The sequence below is a fragment of the Amphiura filiformis genome, chromosome 1 (genome assembly GCF_039555335.1).
Source record: "Amphiura filiformis chromosome 1, Afil_fr2py, whole genome shotgun sequence".
In the NCBI taxonomy this organism is placed as follows: Eukaryota; Metazoa; Echinodermata; class Ophiuroidea; order Amphilepidida; family Amphiuridae; genus Amphiura; species Amphiura filiformis.
This window is the reverse complement of record NC_092628.1, coordinates 23,840,268-23,865,815: the sequence shown is the minus strand read 5'-3', so window position 1 is coordinate 23,865,815 and position 25,548 is coordinate 23,840,268. Positions and strand designations below refer to the sequence as shown.

The window sequence follows — 25,548 nt, the reverse complement described above, 5'->3', positions numbered from 1 at the left end:
AATTAGGGGGTTATAGAAGAAGAGCAGAAAGTTTCTTTCATGCAATAAATAATTTGAGTAAAAGTAAACAAGGCCCATCTATTATTGGAAATCGTATAGCTTCGCTCTTCGTCAATCCAAGTGATCCCTAGCCCTCGCATGCGATATGAAGAGATAGGTATCATCACTTGAGTGTAGTTGGACTCTTATTCTAGAGAGCAAATATTTTGATGGTCTTATCAGAGAATCCCTAGGATTATTTGAACATCAAAACCATGCTTGCAAATGAAGATGCACCTAGTTGATTCCTCTGCTCATGAATATTGCACTGCGAGATATAAAGATATGTCTTTTGTCTACTTTGATCAGGCGGGTGGCTTAAAAGCAAGAAATTCTGCAATCACATGATTATGTAGGAAATTGAAATGAAAACCAAATCTGCTTCTACAAGCTTAGTTTTTGGTTTGTAAAGGCATCGGTAACAATACCCATCACAAGCTTAAGTAGAAAAATAGGAAACCATGTAACCAAAACATAGACCCTCCCTCGGGTCCATGGAGAACGACTGGTAATGTAGATTATACAACATTAAATAAACCCGATACATGGACCCTACCAATGTGCAGGCAAGTTGCCTTCCAGCTCCCAGCATTTTGTGGGAGTTCACTTCTACCGATCCTGGGTCAGACGAGTTTTCTGTATATCACGTCTGTGGTCTCACTGTCTTGCCGTTTGTGTAAGCGGCTACTTAGCCTGACCAATCAATGTAGATCTCAGCAAGCAAGGCGATATTTGAAATAGGTTTTCATTGATAGTCTATTGATCATAACCAACGCGCGCGCAAAATGACAATAGAACTGGGTCATGCATGTTATGTGCCTACCATATTTGAATTGACAATGAGGTGGGGCTAGCATAATTGACGCCACAGTCACGTTACATAGTTTGATAATTATTTGGAAGGGAGTTTACTATCAAAGCGGAACAGTCTGGGTTTAGGAGAGCTATTATAAAAAAATAAACAAGTTGGTCTGTAGATTAATTGAGTTTTCGTCGACACACAGTGCTCTAGGAGCACTATATCTTTGTTGTCATTTATAATTAGAGCTTAGTGGTGTGTTGTTTTAATCTTTGGAGTGAAGGAGAAGGTGGTTATAGCTCTAATTATTTACCCACAGATGGAACCCAGACTGTGGGACAGTCTACCAAAACCATGAAACCAATCCTAAAACTGGTAACAAATTAAAATGAGGGAATGCCCTTAAGATCATATAAAGCTGTGACACTGCATGAATAATAAAGGGTTTATTCAAGTTGAAATCCATACGGTAGACATGACCTTAATCTTCAACACAGGGAGTATGAATTTTAAATGGGATTACCTGAATGGGTTGCTCCATTTGAAATCTACACCCCTGTGATTAAGGTCATGTACGGGGTGTATGGATTTCAAATGGAACAGCCCAATTAATCAAGGCAAAACATTTTGGCTTACAAGAGTTCCACAGAAAAATCATTTTTCAAATATAGTGAAAAAAAACTGTATCTGAAAATCTCAATTGTGATCACGACAAACAATGTGAGTTAATTGAGTGGGAATGATGAGGCGGCTGGCTACCAATCAGCCCATAGATGGTGAAGGAATAATTTCATTCACTATATATCTATAATCCAGTAGCGTAGCCAGCGGGGTGATGATGATGGAAGCAAAGTGCCCCCAACAAAAAACAGAAAGGCAAAGAAAAAGAAGGGAAAAGAGAATTAAGGAAAAAAGTGGCCCAAACTACCCGGTGTACTTGTATTTTCTGTGTTTCTCGATTTACACTAAAATTCACCAAACTTAGTGTAAAATCACAAAATTTTGCATGCTATGCGTGATCGAACTTTGTCCATATTAAGCCCTTTTTTTTAAAGTTAAAAATGATTAAAATTAAATACATTCATCGCATATAACAATGGCTAAAATGATGCACACCAGGGAAATTTTCATCTTTCCCCATCCATAGCAGGATTTTGACCCATGATTTTGATAAACAGTGCCTTTGCCGCATGATACTCACTTTTATGCTTCAGATTTTTTAATAGTCCATGATCGATTTCTTCAACCCTTTCCTCTGGCGGTACTAGCTGGGCCAATCCAGCTGGATCTACCAATGTAGATAAAGCTTGAACTTGTGGGGCACCTTCGGGCTGTAATTAAATTAAAATTATAATTAATATAATTATATGCTCACATGGGTCACAGGCAAGTCACAGGGCAAATGCCCCACCCTGGTTGAATATAATAAAAAGTTTAGAAATCTTTTTAGACCCTCCCTGGAAATTCACTTTCCCAAAAATGCTTCCCCCAAGGAAAATAACAACAGCAACTTATGGTGCCTGAATTAAGTTGTGTGCATGTGCATGATGCCTTGATTTTCAAAGGTATACTTTGATCAGCTCGTAATCGACGGGCCTTATAACATCACGGATTAATATCAATACATTTTATTTTGAGAATTGCCTTGTGACACCTCGCCAGAAACATCAAACATAATTAATGTCTACTTTATTTAACACGTACACTATAGACCAGAGAGGTCAACTATATCAATCTTAATGTGGGTCTACTTTTTGGCGTAGTGATAAAAGCCTAACAATTTCCGTCGATTAGGAGCTGATCACAGTATAGTGTGTAAGCTTATATGCATTTCTCCCGCTTTTGCACAGAGGTCACATGCATGATTTGTTCTGAAAAAATCAGAAGTGGCACATGCCTTGATATATATGTGTTGTTCAAACTCATAGCCATAACATCTATTCTTAAACACTTGAGAATGTTCTTGCAATCTTATTGGTTCTTACCGGTGTGATATGACACAATATCACACAGTTTGGCATGTGCGTGTCGACGTGATACTCGTACATGCTACTTGAACCAATTGGAGGTGTGTAGCAACAACTGGACTGATCAATTCTAAGCCCTATAGGTAATTAAAAGTAAAATGTAGGATTTAATTTGATTAAAATTTGGTATACATATGATTATTGATTTGAAGTGTTTAAGAATGAGAATAAAGGTATTGTTTTTAGCCACTGTTGTGCATCTATCGTCTCATATAACACGGGACATCATTATTTTTGACATAAAACAACTCGGCACTGTTTTATTTAAAATAATGATGTCACCCGTGTTATATGAGACAATAGATGCACTCCAATTGCTAAAAACAATACATTTATTCTCTTAATAATTTATAGGAGAACTTCCATTTGTTTTGCTTGTCATTAACTGGATATACAGTTATTTCATTTTGACACTCTTAATATTCTTTACATTTAAAATAGAGTACACTTGAATATATAGCATGTGTGACGTTTACTCCTTCGTGTATTTAGCAAACAGGCAATCTTTTGTGGCGCCCTCACGGAGGGGCCACATATAGGCATGACTTTGTGAAAAGCTTCTAATTTCACTCTTGCTAGATTTACTCCTTAATTGTTTTGCTAAAATTATGCCCAGCTCAGAAATAAAACCACAACATGCTAGGATTTTATTTTATTATTGTTTTCTGATATGCATGGGATAAAATGATGTGTGTATATTCTTTGTTTAAAATACAAAATTAATGGACTTATAAAAACACCAAATAACCCGTGACCTTTGTATGGTTTAAACCAGTTTACCGCCTCTTAGAACCCGATAGATGGTGACATTTGACCATTCTAATTATGTATGTTCTGAACATGTTTGCAAATGAACTAGTTGTTTACAGTGAAGAATCTACAACATGCTCATCTATCAGGGCACAGTTCTATAACCCCAATACATTTGTGCATTCATTGAATGACCTTTGAAAATGTGAGTACAAAAACTCATACTTTGCAACTTAAGGTCAAATTTTGCACTATGATTGTTTAATTGAGGTTATTGATAATATGCCACTGGAATGAGGCCATTGTGGTCCATAGTGATTGCACACGGTGCACCTAATCCTTAAACCAACACCAATTAATTATAGTTGACCAACACAACCACTGACCAATCATGAAATCACTAATTGGTTTATGTGCTTGAATCGACTGCTAACTGATTGTGACCAAAGATATTAGAATACAGCTCAGTATCTTTGTGGTGACTATCTCTGATAAAAAACATTAATTAACGAAAATCAATTCTGGTCAGCAGAGAAAGGAATATATTCGGAAGACATGACTGTGTTGAAGTGTATTTGCAAAAATAATATTTATTGTAATGTGCATAACTGCTGGGAATTAGGGTTCCTAGCAAGGTAAAGTGAAAGAAACCCCAATGGCTATTTTGTCTGTTTAAAATACATTGCAAAACGATATGGGAAAAACCAAGCATTATTATATTACAATAGAGTCACTGATCATCTTCATTTTTTGCCTTTAGTGAATAATAAGCCTATTATTAGAATGTTTGAATCTCGCGCGTATGAGTATTATATAGTAGGAAATGAGAAAAAGTGGAAATTTAATAAAACAAATGTCCTTCTGTGGATCGGTGTTTTAGTAATAGAGCATGCAAAGGTTATTTTTCTAAAACGTTAAAAGAAAAGTGATTATTACTGAAAATAAAGTACTATTTAATTTCATTTTTGATCTTTTTCATAGAAGGCCTAATTATGTTCCAAGTCCCCCCCCCCCACTTTAAAGCAAAATAATGGGAGTTTAATTGCAAATACAAATTTCAAGATCCTCGGCAGACACTGTCTGGCGCGCGATTTCTTGTCTGAGCACCCAGTACACTGAAAGATAACCTTACAATGGCATGCGTGCAATGCCGTTGTAGTTCCATATAAAACTTAAAATTTAGGCAAATTGTGTACGAATTGGCACCCAAAATGTGTGTATGATTTCATTTTATAATTTTATGTAAAAGAAGAGATGGTCATGTTGTCCCTAGGGTATCTCCTTAGGACCGGCGCATGTATTTCAATAGTGACTTTCATAGTGAAACCCGCACCCCTTCTCGGAACTACTTTGAGACAAAATCATTCCCCTGAAGAAAGATTAAAATGATCGATGGTCTTTGAGCGTGCTGAAAAATTGCCCATACTTTGTAGGCCTAGCTAAAATTAGGATCACCTATTGTATAACCACAGTCCACAGGTGAGATAGCATCGAGTAGTTTTTAAAATGATTTTCGACCATTTTCTTTTCCAAACTCTTATCAGTGGGAATATCTTTAGTGCGAATTCGACAGCGTTGTCATGAAATATGTACATGATACTGTACATGATACTGAGTTGAACTGTTGAGTCATATAATTGGCCTACTAATCTGATCAGGTTGGTTTAGCCCCCCCCCCCCACCGACGATGACAATAAACTGATGCCATAAGCTTCAGTGACGAAGTGTCATAGGGCAAGGTTTCCGCCCCCTACCCCAACCCCAGTAAAAATGCATTTAAAAAAAATCAAATTGATTCAGAACTAACAAGTTCGAATCTTATTCGCTGGGGGTGATGTGTATATCATGAGAAATCCACCCCCCCCCCCTTCCACCTACCACCACTAAAATGTTTTATCTTTCTTCTAGGTATAGGCTTGGCGTCTGCTGAATACTTTATGCCAAATTTACCTGATAATGTCTCCTATTGAATGTCTTTATCATGCGGACCCCTAGCCACCACTGTGTCCACATAAGATATAAATAGTGCGAGGTTTTCTCCAATATTATTTCCTAATGTAGAGTTCTATGGCCGACTTAAAGTCATAATTATGACGTAATTTTGTTATTTATTAATTTTTAGCAGAATTAATAACATAAAAATGGGCTGTGCCCGTTTCATGAAGAATAACGATCGATCTTACCCTTGATTTAACAGGCCTGTCAATTTCTTGGTATTGTTTGATATGAAAGGAGGGTATGATTGTTTTGTATTAGTTTAAGTATTTCCTAGCCTCTCTTAGCCACATGGTTGGCTTCAAAAGACACAGAGTATACCTTAGGATAAACTGGCATGAGTGCGCCGACCCCAAGTTTTCAACATTTCAGGATTGTTTCTGGACGGAGGTCGGGTGAAAAACGAAATTACGTTTACATGACTTTGTCGAAATTGTAGTGTGACAAGAATGAGTGTATAGATGACTAGGGGAAGCTTACTTATTTGTGTCTTCTAGTTATCCATCATATACCCTAGGCCCTGCATAACGAAATTCAACAATATTCAATATCCAAAGCAATATCCTCACTACAATAGGCCCCCAAAACAGAACTCCCAACCCACATAATCGCAAATTGACACGAACGCTTCATTCCATGAAGCATTTCTCTCGTATTTGATCATCTTCTACTCTTCCCTAAAAAAATCATTATAATACCAACTCTAATCACCATGGAATTCACCATATCCCGTCCAGCTCACATTGGGCGCCACATTCCCTTTTTAAAGGAATTTTTATTTGGATAGTGGTCATCCTTCTCCTTGAACTTGCGAAACTTTTGGTGTGAGAAGCTCTACGATTTGGTTTTCAGTCAGGGATGTCTAAACTTGAAATCAATTTTGTTGGTACATGTAATATAACTGTATATCTCTCTGAAAAGTCTAACAATTTTGAACCCTAGATCTGTGAATATATTGATGCTGTGAACATCATTTCATGCAATTATTGGAGCTATGGAAGGACAATCTTGATCTTATAGATTTTGTCACTCACCACTACATATAAAGTCTTCCTCACTGCATCGGTACCAAACGATGAATACATGTGTATGGTGATGGTATAGTTTTTTACTTCTAGTGGTATCACGATGAATGTAAATGACTTGGCGCTTCCCCCAGCAACAATATCATTCTTTGACACAAATTCACCATGTCTAGCATTGGAGCACAGGCCCTCTTCTCCATACATGCGCAGTTCAACCTGGAGTTGAAATGTAGGAAAAAATGTTGCATTTGACACTTCACAGCAAAAATAATCTGTCTATAGGTATGTGCAACACCAAAATTTGCTGTCAGCCAGCTTAGGCGATTAAAAATAGTCCACATGACCTGTGCCGCTATAACAAAACCACCAAGTAACTATAATTATTCATGTGACGGATCACCACACACAAACGGATAGGAATTTGTCAGACAAGTATCATCAAAGTTACTGATAATTTATAGACCACATGACATCATTGTTTATCAATGAAGGTGAGGGACTGGTCTACCGATATGCTTGAATGAACCGCTACACTGTTCAATGGCTTTCTTGTACTATATGAAATGTGGTGGGCGATTTAAAATGCATGTGCCCTGAGCAAACTACGATGCATACACACACCGCAGGACAAAGAGCAATGGGAATTGCCACAATTTGCATGCATACTGCTGGGCAATGATGCCACATGTCAAGTGGTCTATACAGCTATTATTCTGATTTTTGTATGTATGTTACATCACACACTAAATTTTAAAAGTATTTAACAACAGAAAAAAAATATTTATAGAGAGAAACGCTTACAATAACATTATAAAAGAAAATTCACTTATTATCTTAGCTAGGCATGATCACAAAATTTTCAAGCAGGTTTTTTCACATGGAAATTATTTTGTTTAAAAAGGTGATCATTTAACTTAAAAAATGAGGGGTCAACCATGGCTGTAGCTCAAATATCAACAAATTTTTCATTTTTCTGCGGCCATCATTGACAATGCCTTACAATGACTTACTGTACAAAAGAGCCAGTAATGCATCATTTTTCACCACGATGATCCGTTTCACACAAAGGCGATTTTATTTTATGAAATCTAACTATCACTGCATGATGACTTCTGTATCAAGGATAAAGGACCAGCACTTTTTAGACTACGTCTCCAAGTTTCTGGTGTCCAAATTTCAAAATTTTGTTGTATTTTCCTATATGGGGATTACACAGTTAAGCCATTTACTGTGGTCGCAACTTTTTGAGCTTTTTGAGTTGAACGTCGCCCTCTATAATAAGCATTGTGGACATACCTATCTTAGCTGCTTAACTTTGGTGTTCTACTTTAAGTCAAACTTTCTCCGTTGTCCTAAAATACAATGAATTTGGCTGAATCCAATTAGGTGTAAGTACACATTACAAATATGACAAAAATATCAGGTTTGAAAAAAAAATGACCAAACTAATTTTAAAAGATTAAATTTAGAAAATTATGGCATTAATACATACCCTCAAATCTTGATTCCTCTCATTATAGTTGTACACAGTTGCTTGTATTGCAACTTGCTCACGCCGCATGACAGAATAAGGTATGGACACGTCCAAGAAATTTGGACGACGAGCAACAATTTCTTTGTTATCAGCGACACACATTCCATGCAGTGGTGACACACCTACAGCATGTATAATCCAGGTGGTAATGCTACCTGGTAACTGGATAGGGTGGTCTAGGGATTTCTTCTCTCTGAAGGGTCAAACATGTGAAAAGAAAATTTCATGATTATAAAGAAACTGACAATAATTTCAAAGTAAATATAACTGATACTTATAAAAAATACATAAATACTTGTTTGAACTTCCATCCAGTTTGTTGCCAAATTGTAGTAGGATTTTCATTTAAAAACCAATTTTTGCATGAAAATGCACTTCAAGATGCAATGCAATTTCGTAGTGATATTAATGTTATATACATTGTACTATCAATAAATCACTGTGAATGAACACCATTTACATCGACCACCATTTTGACCCAGAAGTAAATCATCCATAGGATGGTCAAGATTATTTTGCAATTTTTTCCATTGATATCTGCCAATTGCAACACCTTGGGTCGATTAATAGAGTCACAATGTTATCTCTACTCTATCTCCTTAGGTTGTTCACATTCATTCACACTTAAAGACCCATTCAGTGATCCCAGCGCAAAGTGTAAAAAATTTAAATTGTTTATAAATTGCTTAAAAGTGAAGGATAAGACATTCACATTGTCATTTGGTATTTTTGAAATGAAAAATTTGGTAAAAAACGAAGAAAACAGCAGTATTGATGAAGTTGAAGCCCCATTCTAATATATACTGTCAGTATACAAATTACTGATTCACATAAAATGCCTTATTTTGTCTTTAATAATACGCAGCTTTCGGCTGAACCATTATGTTAGCGCATGGTGATCATCAAATACTTGAAATGAACATGTAAATAGCACCTTTTCTCATTTTAAAGTTACAAATATTTCAACAGCTTTTTCTCATTGACCTCATGTCACCGCTAAGTGAGAGTCCCCACTTATATATTATTCCACTTCTTGTTGTTCTAGTTTATTCATATGACCAACTTTTATGAATGCTACATTTTGTTGTTGGGGAGGGGGATGGAGGGAGGCGGTGCAGGGATCAAATCTGTACATACTCAAGATCCACAAGGTCGTATTCAAACAGCCATGATTCCGGAAAGTTACTCCTTACATTGACTTCTCCATAGTCAATTGGTCCGACTTGTAGTGCCGCCGGATTTTGGTCCGCTGACCGACCTCCGGCTTGAGATACAGCATAACAACACTTCTTCAAAGCCTGGACACAAGGATGATCCAACTCCCATCCTTTACGATTTGCTAGACCTGTGAATCTTCTGAGGCAAGACCAACCCTCTATAATTCTTGCCCCTCTTTCACAATAAGTGGTCAGAGTGCTGTTACCTTCATATTCATTCACTGGCATAAAATAAATAAACAAACCGTTAAAGATGAACCAATAAAAACTTTCAAGACAAGCATGTAATTAATATCTAATATCTACACACCTCTTTTCAATGCAGTTGTACAACAAATTAATTCTATTAAATGTCTGCATAAAATCACCTTCTAAGCCTTCCAATTTAGGATTATTTTAGATTAATATTTCTATCATATGTGCAATCATTGTAAGTACATTATCATTTTTTTGTTCATAAATATTTTGAATGTGTAGATGTGATATTATGTGAATGGATCTGAATTCAACTAAACTGATTATGATGATTTTAACTTTAGATACACCAAATTTTGAATTTTATCCATATATATATATGGTGTGATCAAGTAAAAGCAGTCTGAAACCAGACAAATTAAATTTTCAGTTTCTTATAGGATTGTAAACAGCATTTGCAAAGTTACATTTTGCAGAAAATCCCATTGAATTTGGACAAGCAGTTAAAAAGATATGAGCAGTTTAAGAGTTTCCAAAACAACAGGAAACAAAACGGAATATTTCATTTGTTTGGCTATATCACAAAATCAATATTTTCAACTTCTGAGTGATTTTGCTTGATTAGATCACACAATCTAGTCCACAGAGGCCAAAGGAGGCATTTTTGAAAATTGAGTTCCTATTATAATTACCTAACACAAACATTAGGCTATCATATATTGAAAACACCAAAGGTCCAGCATAACTTGTTCTAAAGTTACAAAGTTTTGTGATGTCCATATTCTTATATATTTCATTGTTTTTAACTCCATGTTTTTGCCTTTATCTCAATTTTAAATTTACCGCCTTTGGCCTCCATGGACCAGATATATAAATTCCTATTTGTAACTTTCATTTCATAATTTTAATAAGCACCCCAGTGAAAATGAAATACAGTATACAGTAATATGGTGATACATACTCAGATCTTGGAGGTTATAATACTGAGGTGCAGATCGTCTTTTTCGATTATGCTCATCACAGCTCAAATCTAGAGGAAAGATGACACATAAATTGATATTCTTAATGTATTTTTGATACTTCAAAATAGAATATTTTGATTAATCAACTATGTATTGACAATTTCTTGCAAAATGATCCAATACTCATAGCTATCATACAAGGAACAATAATAAGTATAATCAAATTAGAAATAATCAAGTCTATCATTCAACTACTGATCAACTGTTATAGAGCTCCTGTAAAAACAAAATCGAAGTAGAAAATTCAATAAAACAATTTGAGAAAAATATAAATTTTAATTTATAATAAACTTTTGGATCAGAATAAGCTATATTTTGAGCAGATAAATGGAAAGATGTACTTTACATTAGGCAAAAAAAAAAGGTTTGTCTCAAAGCTCACAAGAAATTTAAAAACAAATGCGAAATGCGATTTTTTTTTTTTTTTTTATTCCCAACTTTTTTTCATGGTATTTTGAGAAAAAAGTCTGATTTTCGCCGATTTTTTTCTGGAAAAAACTATAAAAAATTTTTTTTTTTTTGAAATAAAAAAAATTTCCGCATTTGTTTTTTGTCAAATCGTGGGATTTTACAAACGCGCGCGCAAGCTTTGAGATGAACCTTTTTGGGGGGGCCTTATGGTATTAAGGCCAGAGTAAGGGGAGAGAACAATCACCTTTTCGAGCATCATTATTTCTGAATTGTATGTCCAAAGTATATAAAACTATACATTTTTGGAAAGGAAATGAGTCAAGGAATCCCATGGTGATGTCAGATTTTTTTTTAAATCTTGAGTTTTTGACAAAATCACAAAAATTCACTTTTTTAACCCAATTTTTTTGTGACAACATAAAAACAAATTGGTTTGGACTAAAAAAAAATCAGTTAGCTTTTCATGAAGAAGAGACATAAACTTTAGGGAATTTTTTATATTTTTTGAAATTCATCTCTTTTTTCGAAAATATAAAAAAAAACATGTGAAAAAAGCACACTTTTGTCACTCTATTAAGCTAAAAATTGCACATAATGGTGTATATTTTTGTTTAAAACAAATATTTTGAAAAAATGGGGAAACCTTCCCTAGACTTTGATATGCTCTAAACAATAGTTGTCAAAAGTGAACTTTGAGAAATCGAGGTTTTAGGCAAAAAATGTCAAAATTATGCAAAAAACATCCTTATATATTAAAACGGTATAACTTTCACGCTTGTAAAAGCTGTATCTGGTGCATGGTCTAAATATGCATCTTTATGCACCAATGAATCCATATTGTCGGCTTTTAGTGCGCCAAAATTAAAAATAATTGACTGCAAATTTTTGCTTTGCTTATACATGTTGCTGGTGTTAACAACATACCGAATGCGCCTAACTGTGTTGGACATACGCGCAGGGTTGCGCCGGGTCACACAACGCGAATCGCACGTGTAATCACAATATTTCGCATTCACATATTCCCGACTCGTTATTTCCAGCCAATTTGCTAAGCTGTCTTGAGCCATGTGACTTTTCAGATTTTTTGTATTTTGGATGTACCAGAGAGAAAGTGTTGCTGATCCGACATATATGAACTTAATATATCTCAAAAAACATTTATTGCAATCCTGGATTGCAGTATTCAACAATGCTAATTACTTTGTGATGTATTACGCAAAGCATTTTCAACAAACATACTTACCATCACGCAGTTCTGTCTGCAGTCCAGCATTGGTGAGAATGGTGATCCCTGCATTCTGTATAAAAATCGGACAAGATAAAATTGGTAAAAGGACGAAAATTTTACGCTCTTTGGGTTTTGTGATTTCTATGGATACGTTCAAACAACATAGGTGAAATGCATGTTTATATGGACACAACACAAATTCTAATGCCGGGATTCTCAAGAGTTTTTTACTGGGGCCAAATTTGAAACCTAGATAATTTCGAAGACCAGTAAAATCTTGAATAAAGGGTGGGGTCTAGGGGCCTGTGGTCTCTAATGGGATAGTTGCCACTTGAAAATTCTGGATCTTGTGCACTCTTCTATGTGTGTTGTTCACCCCATCTGCTCAAACATGAGTACCAAATTCAGTCACATGCACAGATTTTCAAAAGTGGGGGGCAAGGGTCTTGATTTCCCCGACAGCTTAAATTTTTTGGCACTTTGCTGGCTGTAATTGGCAGCCCCATAATTTCCCCCTTACTGGGTGCATTTTCCCAGAATGACTAACAAAAGGGGAGGGAGCATAGCCCCAGTCCCCCACTACGTACACATCAGGATGCTGGCAGTTGGGGTTTGAAGCCATTCCTTACTGTTTTATTACCCTATGTCATGTTTTTCTTTTCTTTTTATTGATGATATTTTCTATATAAAATACCAAATTCACTCATTCACACTTAATGCAAATAATTCTTGTTAATCAAAACTGTTTTTTTTTTTAAATACGCTGTATAATTTATTTGTAGCCTATATATTATTCAACTTACTTTGAATATGTCTTGTATGTCACGCCCTCCTCCTGGTCCACATCCAAGATCATAGGATGCCATTCTTGCAAAAACCTTGTGAATCGATAAAGCAAACATTGGTGAATGTGTAAGTTCAATATATTTAATGAGGTTCTCACGATGAAACAAAATCAATATAATCATTACTTGCTCTAGAATTTATAAATTTGTTACCAATTGGGCCATTGGGGTATTCCATTTTAAATTCAAACTCCCCCTGTGGAAGATTTAGCTAAGGTCTTTCACAGAGGGAGTGGACTGGACAATGGACTGGTAACTTGCTTCTTATATACTCACTCCAGTTGGGAAAGATATGGGTAAACCCATAATACAGGGGAGAATGGGTTCAAAATAATTAACCCTAGCCAATTTCATTTGAAAACATACTCCCTCTTTGAAACATATTTCCAAAATCTTCTACAGGGGAATGTATATTTTAATTGGATTAACCCAATTCACGCTTTTGGGTCAAAGATAGGTAACGTGAAGCAAGCACAGTGAAGCAAGTCATACAGTATTTAATACCATATCAAGGTCAGTACTTTGGGTTTTGTCCTTGACATTCTCGATTCGAATTCTTATGATTTGCTTCATGTATGAGAGAGAGGAAAAAGTTTTGGTTATGTTATACCTACCTTTGTCCCAAAACATGTTTCAAACTAGGTAATGACAAAATTTGCTCAAATTTGTTCTCCTTAATACCTTTTTTTGTTCAGTCTTGTGATAATCTTGATAAACTGCAGACTGAGCAGAGTCTGCAGCAAGCAGACCTATAAACTGCAGACTGAGCAGAGTCTACAGCAAGCAGACCTATTTTATAGTATATGGTTCTAATTTTGGAATTGTTTCACCAAGAGGTATTTATTTAATGGCATATTTTGTTATTTCCCCAGGCCTGAGAAAAAAAATCTGTTTTTTGGCGAACGGAGGGAGCGAAGCAATCAGAGTCTCCCCCTCCTGGCCGGGGGTCCAGTAAGCATCCCCTTCATGTCACAGGGTGCAAGATGGAACAGCCAAATTCAGACAAAAGTAACCAATGCGATGAGGCGATATATCACAGGTGACGTCATGACGATCAACCGCATGTGGTTCCCCTTACCATCTTTTTGTTCAGTCTTTGATAATCATGCAGGAGGTAAACAGCAGACTGAGCAGAGTCTACAGCAGGCCTTCTCAACTAGTTTATTTGAAGTGCCAACTGGGAAATTTTAGTGATCATGAAGTGCCAACATGTCAAGGGATGATTTTGCGAGGAGGGCGTGCGCGATCGAATGCATAGCTTGGTGGTGTCCAGGGGCTCGCTTTATCGCCCCTGGAGGGTCCAGTGTCAAAGACCGGCCTCCGCGGGGGTCCAGGGGGAAGCGCCCCCGGAAGCTCTGAGATTTTAGGGCTTTCTAAAGGCTCAGAAGGTGGTATTTTCAGCCATTTTTTGTTACAAATTATGTGAACAAAATAGTAAATTTACCGTGCGCCACTACGTGCGCCACTTCGACTAACTCCAAGCGCCACAAGTGGCACGCGCGCCGCCAGTTGAGAAGGCCTGGTCTACAGCAAGCAGACCTATTTTGGTATGAGGTTCTTCTAACCTTCTTTTGGGTCAGTCTGTGATAATTTTGCAGGAGGTATAAACAGCAGCATCTACAGCAAGCAGACCTATTTTGGTATGTGGTTCTTCTTACCTTCTTTTTGGTCAGTCTGTGATAATCTTGCAGTAGGTAAACAGCAGAGTCTACAGCAAGCAGACCTATTTTGGTATGTGGTTCTTCTTACCTTCTTTTGGGTCAGTCTGTGATAATCTTGCAGGAGGTAAACAGCAGCGTCTACATCAAGCAAACCTATTTTGGGATGTGGTTCTTCTTACCTTCTTTTGGGTCAGTCTGTGATAATCTTGCAGGAGGTAAACAGCAGCATCTACAGCAAGCAGGCCTATCTTGGTATGGGGTTTGCCAGACAGCGTCAGTGTTGCAGTCTCGCCTGGCATGTAGTAAGTGTATCCATTCAATCCTACTGGCACTGAAACCTTCAGAAAAAATTGAAACATAATGATTAGTCGTAAAGCTTAAAATATGTGCTTTTTAAATGCCTCAAATTTGGTTTCCACTTTTAAACCTTACTCAAAGTGAATGACACAAACATTTACCTCAACAGGGTTCTCACAGTGATCGTCCACATCAATCCAAAGTGAATCAGCAATAAATTGGTTGTCATCATTGACGTAAAATGCCACCATTCTGGCACTGGGAACCATGTCTGGTTTGATATCTATATCGGCGACAGTGTTGCCTATGACAATGTTAATAGCTTGAGCTTGCGTGATTCTACCGCCTGATACAATCTGAGTTCAATGAAAGATTAATGTAATTTAGCAACAACTTTTGTTTTAAAGGGCAGGTCTATAGCAAAAACAAGTTTATCTCTATTCAAAGAGAATAATTATTGCATTACAAGTTGACACTTGTTGCAATTTTTTTGTGCGTATTTCTCCTGAAAAAGGAGAAATTGTGTGGGTAAAGTTCAGCCTTGTACATGTTATTCCCCCATTTGAAGCATACGTGTTCTCCCCCGTTTGACTGATGATGTAGGTAAATGAAGCGGACACTTTATCATGCTCTCATCATACAATCACAATCACTTTGACAAGTTTGACATTAGCAACAATGAGTTGTACTATCACTTACCATAACAATACGCACGCTATTGTTCTCTTTCAGGAACAAAGCCCACACAGTAATTGTTACTATGCGTTTGCTTTGTAATATTTCATCCAACTGAAACTATAGCATTGCAATATACAGGGAAATCAGATGAGTTTGTGGACTGACATGGTTTATATGCTAGTCTCAAATGAAATTCTAAGCTCAAATTATGTATTTATTTTTAGGCCTAATATTTCTCATGATATTGATATACATATGAATTGTAATATCACAATTGTCTAATATATAAGAAAGAAGCAACTGATTTTATCCATATGTATAAAAACCATGAAATTTGTAATACTTAATTTGGAATTTCTTTCTGTGAACAGCAACAGTATACGTTCTGTCCATTGAGAGCGTTTATAGTTCCTTTTCTCACAGCGGGCACATCTCATTTCATGACGTCACCGGTTTTCTAAGCCAAATCTGTATCGTTCGAAGGAACTCACCGCTTAAGTTTGTTTTTGCTGAATATCAATTTTAAACGTCTTATTTTCTCAAAAAAGGAGTCATTTTCATTGTCCTCATAATATTAGCTTGCCAATGATATGATGTTGTTTTTGCTATAGACCTGACCTTTAATAAATTTGAAAGTGAGTCCTGCAATCAATTTCACAATTCAAAAGCGAAATCCAGGGGTTCCAAGATTGACCCTACACTATTAGTTTTTAAAGCCATATTATAACATTTCTGTAAAAATAGATTAGTATTTATTTTCCATAAAATGTTAGCTTTTACTGTCCCCTTTCAATTTTGAGCCGAACAACTGAGGTAAAGCAAAGAAAATTGGAATTTACTACTAGCGCCAATGCATGTTACTCCTGTGGTTGTAATACAGTACGATCCTCTGATGTGTATGTGTGATTGCGTGTCCTGCACGCTGTGTAAGGACTGTGTTATGTGGAACCTCTCATACGTGTTCGACTAATATTACCATCGTAATAATAAAACAACCATTAAGCTAACATGTTTAGACTGCCTAAACAAAATCATTGTTCCAGGCACTGGGGTTATAAAATGAAAAATAGGGAGCTTTTACCTATACTAAAATCATGATTTTAAATTTTGGTTTAACTTACATATGTGAATATGACATCAACATCTTCAGCTTCTTCTCCTTGTCTATCTAATGAAGCAGACCCTGATTTGCCGTCCTGTGAATGAAACACAAAAATAATATCTTAATATCATATATTTATTTAAAAATCTATTACAGGGGTACATATTTTATGCTTTTCAGTGCAGGCCTTGCCGTTTGAGGCGAGCGATCGCCCAAAATTGAACCCAATATCAATTTACATGCAAGTTTAAGCACTTCATTGTACCCTGTATCCAATCTACCGTAATAAGCCTTACACCTGGATAAAAAAGAAAGGTTGTGAAGCTTTGTGAACAGTGTGTAATATTGTTTCATATTAGTATATATGAATGATTTTTCAGACCTAGCGAGTGATTCGATTAAAATGTAGAGAGTGATTCGTCCACTCGCCTAGCATCATGCTAGCGAGTGATTGACAACTCGCCTTTAAAATCTAGACGGCAAGGCCTGCAGTGTACTCTTTTTAGATTATGGTTCAACAGATATCCATGAAGAAAGCTAATTTCCAAAACTGCAGTTGATTGGACGATTGGACGATATGGCTTTAACCAATGGACCAAAAGTTCCCTTTTTTAGTTCAAATACCTTTATTTCATTGGTCATTCCTGGAATAAGTAAACAGAATTTTTCACCAGGTTCGCCGTCGCAAATAATAAAGGAGACAAGTAGAAAAAGTGATCCCGCCTGGGAATCGAACCCAGGATCTCAGGTTTACGAGACCTGCGCCTTAACCACTGGGCCACGGGAGCTTCATGATTAGGCTGGTTGAAATTCGAACCCATAAGCGGTCACTTAAACTTATTTCCATGCCATATCATGTGAGTAAGCTTTAAACTGGAATTTGCCATGTTTTGCTGGACGTCCAATCAAGAATCGTATTGTAAATAAAACCTCCAACTTCCATCCAGTTCATTGCCAAATCATAAAAATTAGAACTTTCATAATTTACATGAAAATGCAATTTCAGAGTGATAATGTTCTGTTTCCTACCGAGCGACTCTATTTACGTTGGCTAATTTTGAAAATAGTGGACCCGGATGTCATTTTCGTCTTTCGCCCGTAGACGGTTAAGCTTAAATCACGCTTTTTCATCAATTCAATAAATATGATAAATAATAATAAATGCCCCCTTTTGGAAACTGCAACACACTGCAACTTTTAATAGAGAAAACATGGTACAAGTAGTGAAAAACACAGAATAACCCTGTCATTTATTGTAGACTTACGGTTTTTAGTTCAGGGCGGATAAGTAATCTGTTATCACCCCCAGCATTGAATGGAAAATATGGTAAGGGTATAGTCTGTCCACATGGAAGTACAAACCAAATTTGTGGCATCGGGGATTGATGCTTTGCGTCACACGTGACCGCGACGCGATGCGTAAAGAGCGTGGTGCGCTCGGCAAGTACAAATCGCGCAGCAGTTGGCGCGCCAAAGAAGCATTGCGCTGAAATAATTATTCTCATACCTCCAGTTGCCGAGGTCTATTTACTTTGTACCTCTAAGTGGACAGACTGTAGTGCAAAACACAGAATAACCCTATAATTTATTGTAGACTTACGGGTTCTATTTGTAAGCTGATAATTTTCATTGTGTTATCACCCCCAGCATTGAATGGAAGCACAGTGAATGTATCTGTCAGCCCAAAGTTGGCTAGGTCATCATCTGCTGCAGTAGTCATCTGCAATACAAACAAAATGTGTGTTTTACACTGCACTGAGCAGTCTGGATTAATTATGCTGTATTTTTGCCCCACATTTGCCAGGTAGAATGGGTCTGATCACAGTTACCACATACAAATGTAGCATATGGAATATGGACAACACCTACCAATAAATATTTTTATGTGTGGAACCACGATTAGTCGCTGCTCCCCAAACAGCTAGATGCCATGATATAAATGGTTTTCACTCCTATCCAGTGCCTCTATATTTCTTTTTTGAACCTTTACTCACTGCACAATTTTGCCTTTGGTTAATATTTGAATCTCGCGCGTGTGACGGTTGGTTGGTTAACATTTTTAAATCTCGCGCTCCATGATCAGATTTTTTACCCGGTCTTTTGGTGAAAAACAAGTCATCATCAAACTATGACTAGCCTATCTATATGAGTAGGGGTAGAGATGAGGGGGAGATTGTTTGTTAATGGTGGAAGCTTGTTCACAAAATATGATCATTATATGATAGGCCTATATCTTTCGCAAGTGCTTTTTCTCAGCATAGCAAATCCTGGGAGCAAATCAGAATAATGTTTGTAACTTGAATTTTGCGCTTTAAAAACTCTTAATTAGGAATGACTGACAGCCCTGCTGCATATAGGCCTAACAAAATTACTTTCCGACATAATTGCATAATCTGCCCCCCCAGGTATTAGTTGGCAATATCCTCCAATCAAATCAAAAAACAAGAAAAGCAACATTTTTTGAATGAAATACGGGTTTTTGACCAATTTAATATGATTCCAAAACACAAGCAAGGAAAATGAAGAAAAGAAAGGAAAAAAAGCTTGAGAAAAGGCTTGGTTGGGGTTCGAACCTGGGTATGCGATATATGTGTGGCATAAAAAACAACGTTACAATGTGCTAACCGATTGCCCCACGAAGGCAGAGATGTATATTTGAGGTAAAACACAAACTTAATGAAAAAGAAGTCGAAATTGTTTATAAAACTAATTGGTATCTCTCATTTGTATATTATTTGCATGATTAACAACAGAATTCAAACTTTATCCATATTTAAGCAAACAAAACACAAAACAAAGGCAATTCAAATTCTCCCTAAACTGATTTAATATGAATATTTGTGTGGAAATGCATGCATATTATGGCATATTTCTAAGGATCTATAGCGACATTGCACTTCCACTTCCGGCCGGTTGGAAGTAATTTGCCTCCATGTGATTTGATACGAAACCAGACAGTGTCTGACACCAGGGTCTTAGCTAGCCACCCGTCTGGCCGTCATTTTAGACGGCCAGTTTGCTCCTGGGACGGGCAAAATTAATGCCTTTGACGGATGCTATATTATAAATTGTATGTTTTGAGAAGCTAATTGACCTTTTTAGTAGACCCAATTTGTAGAACAAGGCCATATCAGCATATATTTGAACTCTTTGAACCCCCAATGGGCTATAGATGTCTGGTAAATGTTTTAAAGGTCAAATTAGGACAGGCAATTTTATTCAAATGACGGGCAACCCTCAATTTCTAGCTAAGACCCTGTCTGACACGGTTTCAATTTTTGATTTTCCATTTTTGAAAAGCAAATTTCATGGGGGGAGGGTGAATGACTTTAACTCAAAAGACAATTTTAGGGTTTCTTTTCTGTCAAATTTCAGTATTAATCATCACAGCAACATACGTCAACAAAAATTAAGACATGATATGATCTTTATTATTTTTATTGGTAGGTGTTGTCCAACTTTCTCTATCAATGCAGTGGGCGGATGCAGGGGAGGAGCAGAGGGGGTACAAAACCCCCAAACAAATCTGTAAAAATCATACAAAATCATTTTTATTTCAGTTTCTCACATTCTGGTAGGTAACTTCATAATTATTCAAATTAATCCTGGACCCACCTCTGGTTACCCAACGCATGTTTTTAGTGAAAACCAGTGCAGGGGAACTCGCACAGCAAACTGCATTAGCAGAGTAAGTAACCCTACCACTGCTGCATCAAAATGATTGTACCCATCAATTCAGATGTTTATTGAAAAACCTCTTCCAAAGACAACAATGGATACTCTTGAAATGTCCAGAATGTATAGTTTGTGACTTTTTATGGCAATTTATCTACAAATTATTTAGATCTCATATTGACTTTTGATGTGTCTGACTCATCCATTACCAATCAAAACTGATGGGTACCAATAATTTTGATACAGCTTGCAAACCTGTACTGCAAAATAGTTTCAGATAATATAAAATAATTATCAGTACCCAGCAATTGTTAACAAGGGTGAAATTAACAGCTTTTCCGATTTTGGAAAAAAAGTGAGTCCTGGTTCACCTGAATTTAGTCGACCAAGACCCACTTTTTTCATGATTATTAAAATGTTGAGAAATGTCATTTTTGTCAAATCTTGCACCCTGTATAGTCACCTTGCCCTCCTCTCCCCTCTCAAAAAATGTGACTCTTTTCCTCAAATACCAGGCTAGGATTGAAAACACTGGGCAACTTATCTAGGCTTACATTATTTTGTATATAATATACACACACATTATATGGTGCAGCTATGATTTGTTTCTTAAATTACCCCACTAATCTTCATCAAAGATTACTATAATAAAAGTCGGAAATAACAAAAGGTGGTTTGTTTAGGATTTGTTGTGATGTTTGAAATTTCAGAATGCAGTGAAAAACAGAGTGCCTTCGGTTAGTTTTTCACCTTCAAACAAACAACCGTCTCAAAAGTTAGGTATAGGAAACTTTATTTGACCATGCCAACCAAGCCTAGAAATGTTGCTTTATAAAAGAACCGACATTGTCCACCATGTTCTGAGATTCCTTTTTACTGATGGATTCGCCAGACCGGAGTCACCAGATGAATACCTTCCTCGTTAAGTGCTACTAAGTTCTAACCAATCACGAGCTGTGGCAAATTTGGTTGACAGGAGTTGTCAGACGCAAACTAGTTTTTTATATTTATGAAGTTTTATGATAGTAAATTGAGAAAATTGAGTATGAATCTCAAGTCCATTGCAGGAACTCTTAGAAACACCATCTTCTGATTTCTCTCAAGTGAGCTTTTCAAACAGGTATTTGTGGCAGACGCCCAAATTTTACCCCCATGAAAAAATGGTGATGTTCACTCTCTGGCTGCCCCTTAATAGTGAGAGACTGGTTATGCCACTGGCAGAAGTTTTTGTTATTGGACAGCCTAAAAATATGAAGAACGCAGACATATTTTTAAGGTAGTATGAACGGCTACGGTGTCATGCTCAGATTTGCTTGAAAATGATACAGAATGTGTAGATGGGTGACAAAAACTCACCTGCCAATTTTTTGACTTATGTAAATTTTTGTGATTGGAAAACCCCATAGACTTTACACACGGCATGTTTTTGGCGTGTTGCCAAGTTCTTCAAATCAGCTTAATTTTTTAAAACAAATAATTTGTTTAAATGTGATTTTCTCTCCTTTATACCCACTGCATAAATCTGGTTTTTAATTTATTTTGTTGCAAAAATGCTACTTAATAAAGGACATCAATTTTTTCATATTTCCATGATATTGGCCTTAACAAAGGAGATATAAAATGGTAATGTTAGTACTTTTTTCAATTTTCTTGACTTTTTCTAGAAACACTAAATTACCTAAATTCTAGAATTTTTTTGAGCTAACTATAGGTCCAATTTCAACAAACAAGGTGTCATATGAAAGGTAATCAAATTTAGAAAATTCTCTCGCCAGCTTTTTTTAATTAAGTGTTTCGATTTTAAGTTATAGATGTTTCTAAATTTCCATAAAATCAAAAATTTAAAAAATGATTTTCTAAAAAATTAAACACTTTATCCAAAAAAGCTGGCGAGAGAATTTAGATATTAAGCTTATACACCATCCCTGAAAGTTTGGAAACCATAGCACACTCCATGTTGGCCAAAAAAATTATAATGTGGAAAAATTTAGGTAATTTTCAAAAAATAAAGAAATACATAAGAAATGGTAAAATTTTTATGAAACTCTAAAAATAGGTGGAGTGAAGACTTATCTTTAGTTTGTTCTAAGTTTTAAATTAATACACAATTCCAATTTGCTATTGTGGCTATTTTGCTGCAAGCTTGATTAGCCGTTCATACTACCTTAACATGAAAATTTCAACATACCGTACAAACTATATCCTGTAAACCTGTCTGGTCAATATTTATATGGACTTTCACATGCCCCTGATCACTGGTATGATCTACTTCGCTGTGCAGTATGTGTTCTTCTCCTCCTGCCATATGTCCAACAGCAGTGAAATTCACCTTCAAGTTGGCAACTGGATCACCATAGCAGTATATCACATCAGCCTAACAGGAACAAAAAAAGTGAACAAATTTAAGGAAATAAATTTTTTTTAACTTGTCCTTGGATACCATCAATACATGAAGGTACCCATTTACATAATGCAGCTCTGAACCAATTTTGATATAAAATTGGATCGATTGAACTCATATTTATTTATACTAATGATAGAGCTATGAGTTTTATATATCTCGCCCAATATTTTACAACTCATAGCAAGACATAAATATTGGTCGTAAAGCATCCAATTTTATAATTTTTATGTTTTGGATCCAATATTTTCACACACTCAGATTCATCAAAAGATAATAACGGTTGAAAGAGGATTTTAACTGTTCATATGAGACCATAATTGTCGACACACAGACTAACTAACTGACATACAGACTGACCAGCACACAACTTGTGATGCCATAAGGTATTTTCCTCCAGACAATCTGAAAATCAGGGGCTAATTGACATAATTGAAACAGAATAAATTGTACAATTATCATAATAATAAATGTTATAAGAATGAATAGTAATAGTAATAGAATAGTAATAATAATAATAATAATAATAATAATAATAATAATAATAATAGTAATAGTAATAGTAATAGTAATAGTAATAGTAATAGTAATAGTAATAGTAATAGTAATGGTAATAATAATAATAACACTAATAATATTAATAATAACTAGTGGAATGCCCGCGCTCTGCGTGGGCCTCCGCTAGTTGAGTTAACGGGAGCGATTGCTAAAACGGGAAGAATCACTGAACAGATTACATGATGATAGAGTTTAATAGCTTTTTTAATCAATAGTTCCTGATCTTATTTTAAGCTCGCTCGCTCGCGCTTTCTTTTTCTCCTTTCTTTCTTTCTTTATTATTTTTGCTTCTTTCTTTCCTTCCTCCTGTACCCTTACGTTTTTTAGTAGGCCTAATCTCGTTATCCCATTCCGTATACCGTAAACCGTACCGGTGCAAAAGTTGGCTATGCGTAGATTGCGCACCCGCGTGCGAGTCAAGTGGCGCGCGGACGGTACGCCTAACGACGGCGTGTTTTCTGCTAGCCAAGTGGACGCGTTGGTTGACATAGCCCGTAAACAAACAGCCGCTGGGGGGGGGGTGTCTATATTTGCTGCGAAAAACTCACTTTTTTACTGATTTTGAGGCCAATTCTTGACCATTTTCGCATTAACGTCTCGGTATATTCCTCGATGTCCAGTATGAATTTGGCGACATTTGGATCAAAACTGACGGAGCCTTTGATTAACTTACCCACATAGATAGATACAACATTCCCCTATTTATAGTAAGATAATGATAATGATAATAATAAAACTGTCACAACTAATGGACCATTTTGACAAAGGCTTAGTGTGTGGTTTTCTACCTACTTCAATGCAATTGTGGTTTTATAAATGCTATCAATTGGGAACATACACATGAAATCATTGTGTAGCGGTGGATACACAGGAGCCACAGTAGTCTGCAATTGCTAGACTGTGTCGATAGATCGCAAATATCATAAAAATGCATTATAAACAATGTCTGGAGCTGGTGATGTTTCCATGGCCAGCGTTTCAACTTTCAACAGAAAGCAAATAAAACTTTTATTAATTTTTCCCAATATATCTGTCAAACTTTACCTACCTTAACCTCAAAAGGGTGTTTTGTCTTGAAGTATTTTCGTGTTTGATCCCACTTGATCTTATATGGAGTGTCCACAAATTGCAAGACAGTGTTGTTGCTACTTTCTACTTTTCCTGTGGCACTCTCTACTATAAAGGCTTCAATATGAAGCCTTTTGCCAATAAAATCATCAAAATCCTGATTACCGAGTATGTCACTAAGCATGAGCGTATGAAAAGCCTCACCACTGCCACTATTTACCTGGAAGAAAATAAATGCATAAAACGAAAACTTATAATATCAAATTGTGGAATACAAGTTAATACACCAAGTTTCATCTTAATAAGATAAGTATGCGCAAGAAAATATCAGGAAAAAAGAAACAAATATTTGCATGTGCATACATCCATACAGATGGAGATTGCATACATCACAATATCCCGTATAAATTATAATGATTAAAGCAGCCAGGGGAGGGGGATAAAAATGTTTAAACAGTTTCTTTATGCTACTGAATTGTTTAAACATGTGAAATGCCTTTTCTATTAGAGAAATATTAGAAGTCACACCTATTTTAATAAACATTTCATTTGCCTTTTAAAGCCATAATGTACGATCTTATAATATGAAATTGGCTGACTTTTTCAAACCTGATTTGTTGGCATATTTGTAATGTTTACACATGTCTCAACTTCCACCAAAATGGAATCAGCCAAATTTGTTGTGTTTGTAAGTCAACAGGACAAAGTTTGACATAATGTCACAATTCAAAAAATTATGACTTTATGTCCTCCTATAGAACTGCTTGTTAAATGGCCAAAATAACCAGTAGGGGTTCTTTCCCATTACCTTGTTATTTCAGCTCAAAATGGACAGAAACCTACGGAAGTAACTAAGGGCCATGTGGGTTCGCTTTGTAACGCAAGAAGTCAGGATCTTGTGTTTACAAATCCCGACTTCTTGAGTTCCTGACTTAGCCAGTTTAAAATAAAGAGATAGTAAAGATATAAAAATAAAGAAATAGTTAAGACAACTCAGGATCTCAAGAACTCATGAAATCTG

The 25,548-nt window shown here is 36.1% G+C and overlaps 1 protein-coding gene and 1 non-coding gene across 2 annotated transcripts in view; both read right to left on the bottom strand.

Annotated features, from left to right (window-relative positions):
* LOC140172490 (complement C3-like) overlaps positions 1–25,548 on the bottom strand; it is a 118,132-nt gene that overhangs the window by 49,357 nt on the left and 43,227 nt on the right. Inside the window, exons 9-21 of the mRNA XM_072195660.1 lie at positions 24,508–24,747; positions 22,689–22,874; positions 18,426–18,545; positions 16,845–16,919; positions 15,207–15,401; positions 14,928–15,086; positions 13,046–13,120; positions 12,258–12,312; positions 10,543–10,611; positions 9,307–9,607; positions 8,128–8,362; positions 6,645–6,851; positions 2,040–2,169 (exon numbers count right to left, since the gene is read on the bottom strand). Coding sequence (XP_072051761.1) covers positions 2,040–2,169; positions 6,645–6,851; positions 8,128–8,362; positions 9,307–9,607; positions 10,543–10,611; positions 12,258–12,312; positions 13,046–13,120; positions 14,928–15,086; positions 15,207–15,401; positions 16,845–16,919; positions 18,426–18,545; positions 22,689–22,874; positions 24,508–24,747 — 2,047 coding nt within the window. The remainder of the gene's footprint in view (positions 1–2,039; positions 2,170–6,644; positions 6,852–8,127; positions 8,363–9,306; positions 9,608–10,542; positions 10,612–12,257; positions 12,313–13,045; positions 13,121–14,927; positions 15,087–15,206; positions 15,402–16,844; positions 16,920–18,425; positions 18,546–22,688; positions 22,875–24,507; positions 24,748–25,548) is intronic.
* On the bottom strand, positions 17,540–17,613 carry Trnat-cgu (transfer RNA threonine (anticodon CGU)). The gene has a single exon. It is a non-coding gene; the product is annotated as a tRNA-Thr (tRNA).